This window comes from Zalophus californianus, chromosome 10 (assembly GCF_009762305.2).
Source record: "Zalophus californianus isolate mZalCal1 chromosome 10, mZalCal1.pri.v2, whole genome shotgun sequence".
NCBI lineage: Eukaryota > Metazoa > Chordata > Mammalia > Carnivora > Otariidae > Zalophus > Zalophus californianus.
This window is the reverse complement of record NC_045604.1, coordinates 40,974,665-40,987,704: the sequence shown is the minus strand read 5'-3', so window position 1 is coordinate 40,987,704 and position 13,040 is coordinate 40,974,665. Positions and strand designations below refer to the sequence as shown.

Below are 13,040 nucleotides of genomic sequence, written 5' to 3'. Positions count from 1 at the left end.
AAATGGTTAAGATGATAAAGTTTATGTTATGTGTATTTTACCACAATTGTTAAAACAAAGTTTAAAAAAAACATTAGCATTGGTTATTTTCAAGTAAAGGGATTATAGGTGATTTCAATTTTTAAACAGTTTTTTTTGTTTTGTTTTGTTTTGTTTTTTACTGATTTCTCCACCCCCTGTGGTTTGCTAAGTCAATGAACAATTTTTACAATTAGAAAAAACAATTTTGGGGGTGCCTGGGTGGCTCAGTCATTAAGCATCTGCCTTTGGCTCAGGTCATGATCCCGGGGTCCTGGGATGGAGCCCTGCATCGGGCTCCATGCTAGGCGGGAAGCCTGCTTCTCCCTCTCCCTCTGCCCCTTCCCCCCCTGCTTGTGCTCACCCTCTCTCTCTCTCTCTCTGTCAAGTAAAAAAATAAAAATTAAAAAAAAAAAAAGGAAATGAAGTACTGGTATGTACTACAACATGGATTAAACTCAAACATTCGGGGCACCTGGGTGGCTCAGTCGTTGAGCATCTGCCTTTGGCTCAGGTCATGATCCCAGGGTCCTGGGATCAAGCCCTGCACTGGGCTCCCTGCTAGGCTCCCACTCCCCCTGCTTGTGTTCCCTCTCTCACTGTGTCTCTGTCAAACCAAATCTTAAAAAAAAAGGAAAGAAAAAACAATTTTGGGAGCAAAATCATTCCCTAGGGGCCATCCTGTGAGTCTAAGAGGCTTTTCCTAATTACTGTATCTTCTTACCTCTAGGCTTACAGAGCAAATTATAGCCAAGAATAGAACTGAATGGTCTGATAGATGTTCTCCTCAATCCCTCAAAAATACTTAAGAGTGCCAAAGGCCAGGTACTGTGGCCAAGTACTGGGATGTATACATTATATCTGTTAATTTCACATAAGCTTCCAAAATTACCATATGAAACATCTACTGATACCGTTGATATCATCTTTATCTTAGAGATAAGGAAATTTGAGTACTTTTAATTATGCTTGAGATGTACAAGATATACTCTAAAGTTTTTTAAGATTTTTTTTTTTTTATTAGAGAGAGAGAGAGCGAAAGAGGGAACATAAGCAGGGGGAGTGGGAGAGGGAGAAGCAGGCTTCCCGCTGAGTGGGAGCCTGATGCAGGGCTCGATCCCAGAACCCTAGGATCATGACCCAAGCCAAAGGCAGACGCTTAACGACTGAGCCCCACCCAGGTGCCCCTAAAGTTTTTTTAAAAGCAGTTGCAAAACTAAATGATTTCATTTCTGTTGTTTAAATAAAGGGGTGTGTGGGTGTACATGGTTTTATATACACACTGGAAAAACAGGCACCAAAAATGTTAATAGTTTATCTCTGAGCAGAGGGATCAATGGGGACTAATACTTCTTTTACAACTGTTTATCTGTAATCCTTAATTTTTTATCATTGCAAATGTATTCCTTTTGTTTAAGGATTTACACTGTTCTCTATCAAAAAGGTATTGCTGTAATGACAAATAAGTATGAAACCTAATCACATTTTATCATAAAGAAATTCATCTAACTTCTTATGGAATCAAATTATAACTTTAGATCACTACCACAAAATGATTGGTAAAAGAAAAAGTCACCATGTAAAAATTCCACTTACATTCTATCTTTTCTTTTTTTCCTTTCTTCCCTTTAGAAGAAGTAGATGAACGAGACGATGCAGCAGACTGGGTTCCTGACGAATGCTGGGAGGTAACATCCACAGAGGACAGATCGTAGGCAGACTTTCTGCTAGAATGGTCCTCCTGAATGCCCAAATTGCTACCACTGATACTGTCAAAGAACAAGCAGTAGTGGTTAAAGAACAAAATAAAAAGTCTTAAAACACAGCTAAAACTATGGATATTTTAAAATACGTTTAATCACAAGGAGAATATAACTATAATTGAAAATGGCTTCCACTTTTCTTTTTTTGTTTTCTTACTACCATAAGCTTGGATTGTTCCCTATGGCTCAATTTATTATTGAGAAAAATCTAAGGGAGTTGTCTACTGAACTGAAACTAATAAAAAATGGATAATTCAGACATAAAAGAAAAAATATAATGTTGGATACTGGAAAATGTGGTCTCAATTTCCACTCAAATTCATCATTTAATATGTTATAATTATTTTCCTCCTGATAATATGTTCAACCTAGAAATAAAATGCAATAAATCATCTTGATTGGTGATATTAAATGTCACAATTAAATCTTTGCAAGTTTTGATTTAAAGCCTGCTTCTCCCTCTCCCGCACCCCCCGCTTGTGTTTCCTCTCTCACTGTGTCTCTTTCTGTCAAATAAATAAAATCTTAAAAAAAAAATTTTAATCTTTTCTTTAGAGTTCAAAAGTTAAAACTCTACTTTGCCCACTTTAATTTTAATAATACTTATTTTCATAAGTTTAACCAGATAGAACTAATTTTCAAAAGATCACCCAATAATTTTATGTGAATTATAATTTGTAATTTGTGAAGCAAATTATATTGAATGTGAGTAATTACAGATTACTTTATATGGTAACAAAATTTAGGGAGGAAATTCTCTCTGGCAAAGTCTGATTCACTTACTGTATGACTCTGTACCAGTAACAACCTGGATGCTTCAGTTTCCTCTCTCTGAAGTAGGAACAGTAACAAAAATACCACCTCAGGCTATTATAAGAATGAGTTAATACAAGCAAAGCCCCCTCAGTCCTCTCAGTGCCTTGCACAATGTGTCCAATAAATATTAATATTGTAATATTGTTATTTTTCAAAGCCTTGCAAAAGTTTAGATGTTCTTCCAATTAGAAAAAAAATGTATTGATTTACTTGGGATCATGGAGTCAAGGATCTATCTGGTCATCCCTGATTCTATCACAGAAAACCATTACTTAATCTTCTTATATTAGTATACCATGGGAGACTTTCCCAATACCATCCTCTACTAGGGACTCACAGATTGACTTAACAACGTATTTTCTGCTTATTGTGTGCCAGGCCCTGTTCTAAGTACTTTATATTTCACTGAATATTCATAACACTCTGAAGCAGGTATGATTATTTTCCCCATTTTACAAAGATGGAAACTGAAGCACAGGAGTTAAGTAATATGCCTGAAGGCAAACAACTAATATCAGGACAGCCAGGATTTAAACCCAGACAGTCTGGATCCAGAGCCCATGCTCTTAATAATCTCTATGCTATGTGGACTCTACATGTATCTTTAAACAAACTGACTCATAGTCACACCACAGTTCTCACTTGTAAATTTTTCTCACTCTTTGGATTTTATCCCATATCGTCAACATATACTTACTTAGGTTCAAGAGCTGATTTTCTTTCTGTCAAAGTCCCACTCCCTGGAGAGGAGACAAAATCATCTTCATATGAAACACTGCTTAAAGGGGTTGTAATGACATTTAAAGGACGCGATGCTGAGGTTCCTCTTTCCAACCTATCTTCAAACCCTGTCAAAAGTAAGTCGTTGAAATGTGCTTTAAAATAAAAATTAAAAAACTACAAGCAAAGCATTCCACAACATGCGGATTAACAACATGGATTTAGGAACATTTTAGTTTGCTTTATTAGTGCTTCTTTTCAATCTATCTTTATATTTAACAATACATTTTTAACTTTTTATTAGGGAAATTCTCAAACATACAACAAAATAGAGAAAATAGCATAATGAAACTAAGATATCCACCAGCCCGCTTTAACAATTATCAATACATGACCAATCTAGTTTCAACTAAATTTCCTCTTCTCCCCATTTCTCACTCCCCTCCCAGACTATTTTGAAGCAAATCCTGGATAACACATCATTTGAACTCAAAGTATTTCAGTATAATTATAAAATCTTAATGAAAATCTAATACGATTTAAGAAAAAAACACACTTCTCTTGCAAAAAAAAAAAAATGAGGGTGTTGATTTAAAGCACTTTGCTTTTGGGACACCTGGGTGGCTCAGTCGGTTAAGCAGATGCCTTCGGCCCGGGTCATGATCCCAGGGTCCTGGGATCAAGTCCCGCATCGGGCTCCTTGCTCAGCAGGGAGCCTGCTTCTCCCTCTCTCTCCCTCTGCTTGTGCTCTCTCTGTCAAATAGATAAAATCTTAAAAAAAAAAGCACTTTGTTTTCACCAAAAAAAACTTTAAAATTACCACCTATAGGAAATAAGTGTTAACAAAAGAGATTGATGGCATGTGTATGTCTGCACAAGATCATAACAAAGTAGCTAAATATGAATTCTAGGAAAATGCACTGTGATACCAGTTAAGCATAAGATGAATAGATGAAATCAATTCACTTATCAAGTAAGTTGTTCACTATGTAGAATGGAGATAAAAACCACAGCATATTGATAGCTGACTGAAGGCTCAGCCTCATTCTCCAACCTGGAAATTCTAAAGTTATGTTAGCATAAAATGGGTAGAATCTACCTAGAGTAGGAAGAAAAGAGAAAGGGACTTGAAGGAATTAAGTTTATCATAGAAAAGGAAAATCGTGTTGCAGGATTTCAGAGATAAGAAACTTTAGAAGTCAGTTGTTTCATGACCCAAATAAATGTAGTTACATTTCTGTCCAAAGTCTGTCTTTTTTTTTCAGCTTTATTTAAGGAATCTCTAAACTCAACGTGGGGCTCAAACTCACAACCCCGAGATCAAGAGCAAAGTCTATTTTTAAAATTAGTTTTGACAAGCACTAATAGTTTCCATATTAGAATGTTACTACAGTTGCCCCTCTCGATTCTTGACCACTATATTCCCAATGACTCACAAATCACTGTATTAATATACTTATTTTCTATCTAAACACATAACTACGGTCACAGAAAATCTAGCATACACTTGGTACATACAAATCCTGAACACCACAAATGAATTTCTCTAAATTAGACCAAAATTTCTACAACTACCAATTATTGGTTCATGACAACAACCAATAAGTCTCTATTATCCTCATAAATGAACAAATGAAAATTTGTACTTAAGTATTACCTTGTACAGAATTATTAAATGATTTATCTTAAGATAACATACAAATAGCACAAGGCTTACTTATTTTTCTCACCTTTTCCATACAACTGATACGACTTTGTAAAAATATTAATGACACTATGTGGACTTCCCTTTGCCAATTCTTCCCATGGTCCTTTGCTTTGTGTACCACCTATGTGCCCAAAAAGTGGCAAGAATTTTTCAGCTTCCTTCTGAAACTCTTTGATGGGTTCATAACCATTTCTTTCTCCAGCACAAAATTCCTTTTCCTTTAAGATTTCTGCTACCTTCAACGTGGGCTGTCCATCTTGGCCTCCCTCTTCTTCAGAAAGACTCCCCTCACTAAGAAGAGGCCCTTCGCTGACTGAATCTGTGCTGGAACCAAAAGACAATTTGGCTTTGTCTTGAGAAGCTTGCACATCAGAGCTGGAAGAGTCAGTCCGCCTCTTACACAACTGTGCCAGGAGCCCCTCTGGTTTGGGACCAGGGGATCTCATTCTGAACCTTGATATGGCACTATGAGGTCTTATCATTTCAGGAAGCTTTTTAAATTCACTGAGGTTGCCTACACCAGGAAGATCCTCATCAAAAGTTGCATGAGATACACAGGTTCCCATCATCTTTTGAATTCGGGCAGAGAAAACATCTTCAGTATCCTCTTTCACAGGCGGACTTACAGCCTTGGTCCACGGTCCCTCTTCTTGGGGTGTTTGCTGTACATCATACTCGGCGTTCCAGACTGACCCATAGTTTATGTTAGCCCCAGCTAATTTCTTGGCTTCACTTTCAATCCTGCTGGACAAAGAAGCAGCTGTTGCTTTCAAGGCTTCAATACGATCCAGTTTACTCTTATATTGGCTGGCACTAGGTTTTAACAAGGCATCTGGATGAGCAGCTGGTGAGGTCAGATATGGTTGAGGTGTATAAGTTAGTGGCCCTGAGGCCACAGTATGGTTCTTTCTGGTTGGTAAGACAGATTCAAAATCCTTATGCAAAATTCCTACATGCTCTAGACTCAAGAGATGGGAGAGTAAATTTCCAGCTGTTCCAACAAGAGGCTGTGGTTGAGAATTCTGGACTCGTGGGCTCAATCTGTCAGGCTGCATCCATGTAGGTTCCATCAAGTCCCTTCTGGAAATGAGAGTCATAGTATGTTGGTTAACAAAGTAACTCATGACTAAGCCACCAGTTTTTTTAACTTTTTTTCCTCAGGGTAATGCACACTCACCACCGGAAAAAAAAGGACAGGCAAAGAGGATAAAAAAAGATAAAGATCACTCATAGCTAAACAATGAGAAAGCGGCACTACTACTATTTCATTTAGAATTATAACTTTCCAAAACATTTTTCTATGTGTGTGATGTGTTTTGGCATTTTTATTTTCATAAAAATGGAATGTTATCATGCAAACTGCTTTCTTCAACTAATACATATTTTAAACTATTAATTAAAGAGAAGCCTTCATAACCTTTAAAACTCGGTAAACAAAATTCTTTATAACATTGGCTCTACCTGTTCCTCTAAAAATAATGTTATACAGGGGCGCCTGGTGGCTCAGTCAGTTAAGCATCTGCCTTTGGCTCAGATCATGATCCCAGGGTCCTGAGTTCAAGATCCACATCGGCGGGCTCCCTGCTCAGCAGCGAGCCTGCTTCTCCCTCCCTCTCTCTGCCCCTCCCCCTGGTTATGCTTTCTCGCTCATGCTCGCTCTCTCTCTCAAATAAAAATCTTTAAAAAAAATTAAAATTAAAAAAATAAATAATGTTATATAAAGAGAAATGCTTAAGATTGCTAAATACTAACATTGGCATGGTAGTCATTATTCTAATCAACAAATATTTAATAAATGTTTATGTTTAACATTGTACATACTGAAGAAATAAGATCATTATAATCTCAATTTTAAAAAATTAGTGAACATCAATGAGTATCACTGCAAAACTATGAATACCAATTATAAATATACAATACAGAGTAGGGTGTCCATAAAGTCTAAAAACAGAATAAAGATGTCCCAGATGACATTATATAAATAACGTTTCCAGACCATGGACACCCTGTATATTAAGGGATATTATAAAAACATGAAAGGTCAATTTTAACTATTAAGTAGATGCTTATAAAAAACAACATGAGGTTTTTGTCCTTGGTCTTGTCCATTATTTTTGGATGATGACATAAAGATATGCTTATCAAATTTGCAAATGACAGAAGGCTAGGAGGCATTGCTAACCCAAAAAATTATCAAATTATGATTCAAAGTGATTTGGACAGGCTACAACCTTGACCAAACTAGTATGGATAAATGTAGTCTTACCAATTAAATTCAAAAGAATCATTTGGAGGAGGGTAACCAGAGTGATAAGAGAATTAGAAAGCATGTCATGCAAGGTTTGGTTGGAAGTTATATTGTACAGTCTTGTGTACTGAAGGGCTACTATGAAAACGGAATGAAGGAAGACTAGTGCATAGATTCTATGCCACAAAATATAGAGTGTCAGGTTATCAGGGCTCAGACTAAGCTGGTAGTAACGGGAATACAAAGGAAGTTATAAATATAAAAGATATTGCTGAGTAAAAATCCAAGATCTTTAAATTCAAGTATTTAAAATGCCAATTATGTGCCAGGCACCTGTTGATGCTAGAGGAACAGGGGAGACAAATATTCAGTTCATCCAGTTAAGACTTAATCCGTACTCTTTGGTTCCTTAATATTTAGCAGGGATGAGAGACTAATAAATAGTTAAAATACAATGTCATAAATACTAATATAAAGACATATAAAGTTCAATAGACTGCAGATAGAAAACAATAAACTCTGCTAGCCAAGGAAAGTGGCTTTTGAGCTAGATCTTCAAGGTCTTCAAGGTCAGATATGTAATTTGGAGCTTCCCAGGTAGCTAATGAAGAATATGGGACATGAAGGGCAGGGAAAAGAAATGCCATGCCTCCAAGCATAAAGTGACTGAGGTATGTCGAAACTACTAACAGAAATGGGGAACCTAAGTGATGGGTAGGGGGAAAGTGGAGGCTATAGACTCTATATCACAAGTTGAAGAAATGTGATATTAGAAAGAAAAGGAAAGGAACACATGCAAGGTAATAATAATAGATCTGTTTTACATCTGGTTTGTTTTCAACACTGTATAACTTATTTAGAATTAGAAGGAAATTCAGGGAAAGGTAAAACAGAAGACAGAAAGCCGAAATGGTTGAAGTATTTAAAACCATATCATCTCAAAATCCCCTCAAACTCCATACAGTTTACTTTTACTTCATTGCAAATAATATATGACAGCAAGAAAAAAATTTTGCTTAAGAAAACTTAAGGTAACATAGTCCTTGATCAGCAATCTAGCCCTTGCTCCTAGCCCCTGTTCATATGTTCACATGCATATCCAAATACAGCTTTTGAAAGGTACAAGGGATAAATTGGAATGAGTCATATGATGAAAGTTTGATTAGTAATAGATACAAACATGCCTTCTGAAAATTATTCACCACAAATACTTTAAAATATTAATTTCACTGTTATTCATTCATCAACACAGTTTTTTTACCGTGTGTTTAGTCCAGAGAAAGCAAGAGTGCTTCCAACCGCAGGATCCCTGGGAGGACTGACATTTACATTGCATATGAAAGGACAGGTAAAAGTTGAACAGTAGAAGAGGGGTATTTGTGCACATGTATAGTTGTACACCATGCTTAAGGACCCATCAGAAGATATGAACCAATTTCTAAATAAACAACTTGCTCACGTAGGTTAGTCAACAAAATTCACTACACATAGACCACTATACTAAATTTCATCGAAAAAAAGCTTAATCATCTTTCATTCTCTCCTTTTTACCTTGCAAGAGGCTGTGGAGGTTCTGACAGAGACATGTCACTACTAGAAGATGCACTTAGGGGACGTTCCTGTACTTTGTTTTCTTTGTCTGATTCTCCAGAAGGCTGATACCCTGGTCTGGTCTAGGAGAAAAGGACATCAAATTTATGTGACTCCTATCACAAAGATATACTCAGGGAGTACATAAGACAAATACTAAGTCACTTCAACTTTACAAAGATCATGAAATGTAGGGGCTTTTTCTCTTAAATAAAACTGGTTCAAATTTGGTTGGCTTAAGCAGCCATTATAATTAAGAGCAAAATTATATCTGAAATCCAAGAAAGGCACCTATTACTAACTGCATAATCTGAAGTAAGTAATACTCTTTCTAAACCTCAGTTTTCTCACCTGGAAATACTAGTCGCATTTACCTTCTCAGGGTTATGAGGATTTACTGAAGCTTTAGCCTTATAAAGCCTTTAGAACAGTCTGTGGTACACGGTACATACTCAACATTATTCTTAAAAACAAAAGCAATACTCAAAAAATTATCACATACAGTAGGCTATTCTCTAATTTCAGCACAGATCACAAAAATAAGCTTTTATTGACATAATTAACTTTTTGCTCAGTAATACAATGAAAACTAGGCAAGGATGTAACTAATAGCAGTGATGAGAGGAATAGAGATCAGCAACAATCACTCTAGGAAACGCTAACCGAGCACTTGTTTTCAATCACGTTTATCAAATTACTCTCCACATACAATAAATTTCATGAAAAGGTCAACATTACTACAAATATTATCTGAGCATATGCCTGAATATTAGGAATGATGGCAACAAAATGGCAAATAAGCTTTTTCTAATCATGAATGACTTCCTTTTGCATTTCTGGCACTACTATTACCTGTGTTTCCTGTGTAACATGTTGATGAGCTGGCTCTTCGAGCAAGGTCTTTTCTAGTAGCAGTTTGGAATAAGTATCCTGCAGTCGCCTAGTTACTGATGGCTCAGAAGGAGGCACATTTTTTACTTTAGTAAAGGCTTCTTTCTGTTTCCGATAGAGCTCCTGTAATCGTTTGTTCTTCTGCTCAGTGGCCTCCTTTTGGGCCTTCTTCTCTTCATTTTGCTTCCTCTTCCTTTCCTCCTGCTGTCTAACAATGTACTGGCGTACCTCATCTGTGTCATAGTGGCGCTTTTTGGAAATAACAGGGGGATCTTCATTAGCTGTTATTTTGTCAGGTTTTCTTTTTACTGGGCTGTGACTCCTAGGAGCCTGTACTGGTGCTGATGACTTCTGATTCTGTAACTCTCCTGTCTCTTGCCTTGCAGCCTGAACTGTAGAATCCAGCTGTAGGTCATCAAGAATTCCACGAATTTCAAGAGGTAAAAAGTCCTTATTCAAGGCCGTATTTTCCTCCTGTTTATTATCTGGAAGAGATGGAGCTAATTTCTTTGTATTATTTTCAGACCGAGCTCTACTTCTCGAACGTTCTGAGTTTCGTGGAAGATGTCTATGTGAAACATCCAATCTAGGATCAGATTCTGCTCTTCCAATATGACCCCCTGCAAAGTATGAACTGTTAGTGATGTATTAAAATCCTATATTCATTCCTAAGATTTATTGTAGTGAGGAAAAAATTAGAGAATTTCACTTTATCTTAAACTCAAATTTAAATATCCTATGAAATTGTTCAAAGAATATTATAGAAGGAAAGAAAAATTTTTAGAAGAGAATAATTTCAATCTTTAAAAATAACTATACTTACTTGGCATTTAAAAAATGCATTTTTAATATTTCTGAAGATAGATCTTATTGTTAACACGAATATTTAACTATTAACAGTTACTATTTCTCTCCCATGCACATATTTAATGATACTATCTCTCTCCATCCCTAAACCCCTAAAACAGGTGTTTAAAAACCAACAATTTTAAACTGCCACAATTCTCCAAAGAGTAATAGAAAAGAAATTAAATATATAGAAAAACAATCATTTTATAATCTAAATGTTTGTTGATGTGGGTTAATTTTAAACTGAGAATGCATGTTAGTTTATTTACAAGCTAGAGGAGAGTGAAGAGTAAATGCAAAGTATATATTGACTTCTATATATACCTAATTATAGTTTTAATTGATTTCTTACTGAATCCACTCTAGAAGCTCAAATTAATTGAAGAAAATTTTGTTACTGAAAAGGAAAGCTGGCCTGTAGGTATTTGCATTTCATTTCCCAAAATTAGTGTTAATGAGAAAAGTAACTAGTTATTTCAAAGAGCATTTAAGACACTTCAAAAAGAGAAAAGCAATGCACTTGAGGGTCAAACCAAAGAGTTGTAGATCCTAGATCAAATTTTGCCACCCACTTAATGTATATACCCTTGAGAAAAATCACTTCTCTCTTGGGGCCTGTTTCCTAATCTGTCAAATAAAAAACCCAATATTGTGAAAGTGTGCCTGTGTTTGTGTATACACGGATAAGACAGATTGGACTTAATTCCCTTAAGGTCTCTAAAAGTCTAATAAACTCTAATTAAATGATGCTTTTTTATTCACATGGCAGCTAAATGTAATTAATATAATAAAAGTCATCATAATGTCTATATATAGAAATTAACCATAGATAAGCCCAATAGAACATTTCTTCTTTTATGAGCCATATTCACAATTATAAACCAAATTCTTAAAGCATTCTCAAAAGAGTACTTTCATCTCCTCTAAGCACTTACACAAGCAATTTTTAATTGCTCTTCTCAACAATTTTAATTACTGAAACAACTTAATAATTTAATTACTCACCAGATTTAGTAGTTCTTTCTCTTCCACTTCTGTCATTTGATGCTGTTCTTCGCTCTTTTTGCTCTACTCTGGGTGCAGGCCCCAGGATCTTCTTTACTAATTTTTGTCCATCTCGCCAAGAGGATGTACTTATCAGACGACTGCTACCTAAAAAATATATACATACATATTGGGTTGAATTTAAAACTTCAAATTTATCTCTAACAAGTGTATCTAGTCAACCATACAGGTTTTGTAATTAATCTTATCCTTATCTTATGTCAAAGTCAAAAGGTTTACAATCTAATTTTTAACACAATGTCCCAAAAATCAAATAGCAGTTTAAATTCTGATTTATCCACACACCTCAAATAAGTGTAAAATGCTTTGCAAGTTAAGTACCAAATGGTTAACGATTCCCAAAACCTCAACCTCAAGCAGAACACTGAATCCAATAGTTTGGGCACAGAACAAAATAATGTCTTAATTATAGTAAGGGTTTGGCTTACCAACAGTACCTGGCACATAGTAAAATGTATGTTTGCTGAAGGAACAAATGACTTAAACTAAGCATAGGAAAAAATCTGAAGAAACATGTAACAGTTAACAGTGATTACCTTTGAAGGGGATAGTATTATAGGGAATTTCACATTATATTTATAGATACATATCAGAAGTACATATTACCTTTTTATGAATAAAACAATGATACTCCAAAAGCAAGTATCATCAACATTTTAAATTGCCCTCATTATAAAAGTTCATAAAAATAAAAGTATGGTCCAATAAATATAGCTGTTGACTAAGAGAGAAACTTTTCATTTACTACTTTCAGATTGTAAAAAAATTAAAATTAGACCATCATACTCCAACACAGGTGGAGTACTACTATGTGGCTATTTTAAATTATAATTTCCATAAGAAATTAGAGAAATGCTTTTGTGGTAAGATGCTAAGAGAAAAAGATAAAATGTTATGAATACAATGATTATGATCATCTACTATTATGATTTTAAAACTACTTTAAGGAAATAACAAAATACTAGTACTTCAAGTGAAGACAGTGGTTTTCTCTGTTTTCTTCTATTTTTCAAGCTTTCTTGATAAAATACTTAATAGTTTCAGGGGCATTCAGTGTCCAGCCACACCCAAAATAGGTTGTTTGTTTTATCTCAATTCCGTGGTAATGCTATTTTAAACTCCACTCAAAAGACAGTCTTGGGCGCCTGGGTGGCTCAGTTGGTTAAGTGACTGCCTTCGGCTCAGGTCATGATCCTGGAGTCCCTGGATCAAGTCCCGCATCGGGCTCCCTGCTCAGCAGGGAGTCTGCTTCTCCCTCTCCCCCTCCTCCCCGCTTGTGTGCTCTCTCTCTCAAATAAATAAATAAATTCTTTTTTAAAAAAGATAAAAAGGCTTCAATTTAAAAGTTTAAGTGAAAGTACAGTTTTAATGA

General features: G+C 35.6%; 1 protein-coding gene across 4 annotated transcripts in view; it reads right to left on the bottom strand.

Annotated features, from left to right (window-relative positions):
* Nucleotides 1–13,040, bottom strand: part of CEP350 (centrosomal protein 350) — a 151,672-nt gene that overhangs the window by 94,357 nt on the left and 44,275 nt on the right. For 3 of the 4 annotated variants that reach the window (XM_027612703.2, XM_027612705.2, XM_027612704.2), the window contains exons 9-14: nt 11,609–11,755; nt 9,716–10,374; nt 8,825–8,946; nt 5,048–6,105; nt 3,295–3,445; nt 1,615–1,787 (exon numbers count right to left, since the gene is read on the bottom strand). In XM_027612703.2, the coding sequence (XP_027468504.2) occupies nt 1,615–1,787; nt 3,295–3,445; nt 5,048–6,105; nt 8,825–8,946; nt 9,716–10,374; nt 11,609–11,755 (2,310 nt within the window). The remainder of the gene's footprint in view (nt 1–1,614; nt 1,788–3,294; nt 3,446–5,047; nt 6,106–8,824; nt 8,947–9,715; nt 10,375–11,608; nt 11,756–13,040) is intronic. The other variant, XM_027612706.2, reaches the window with a different exon arrangement.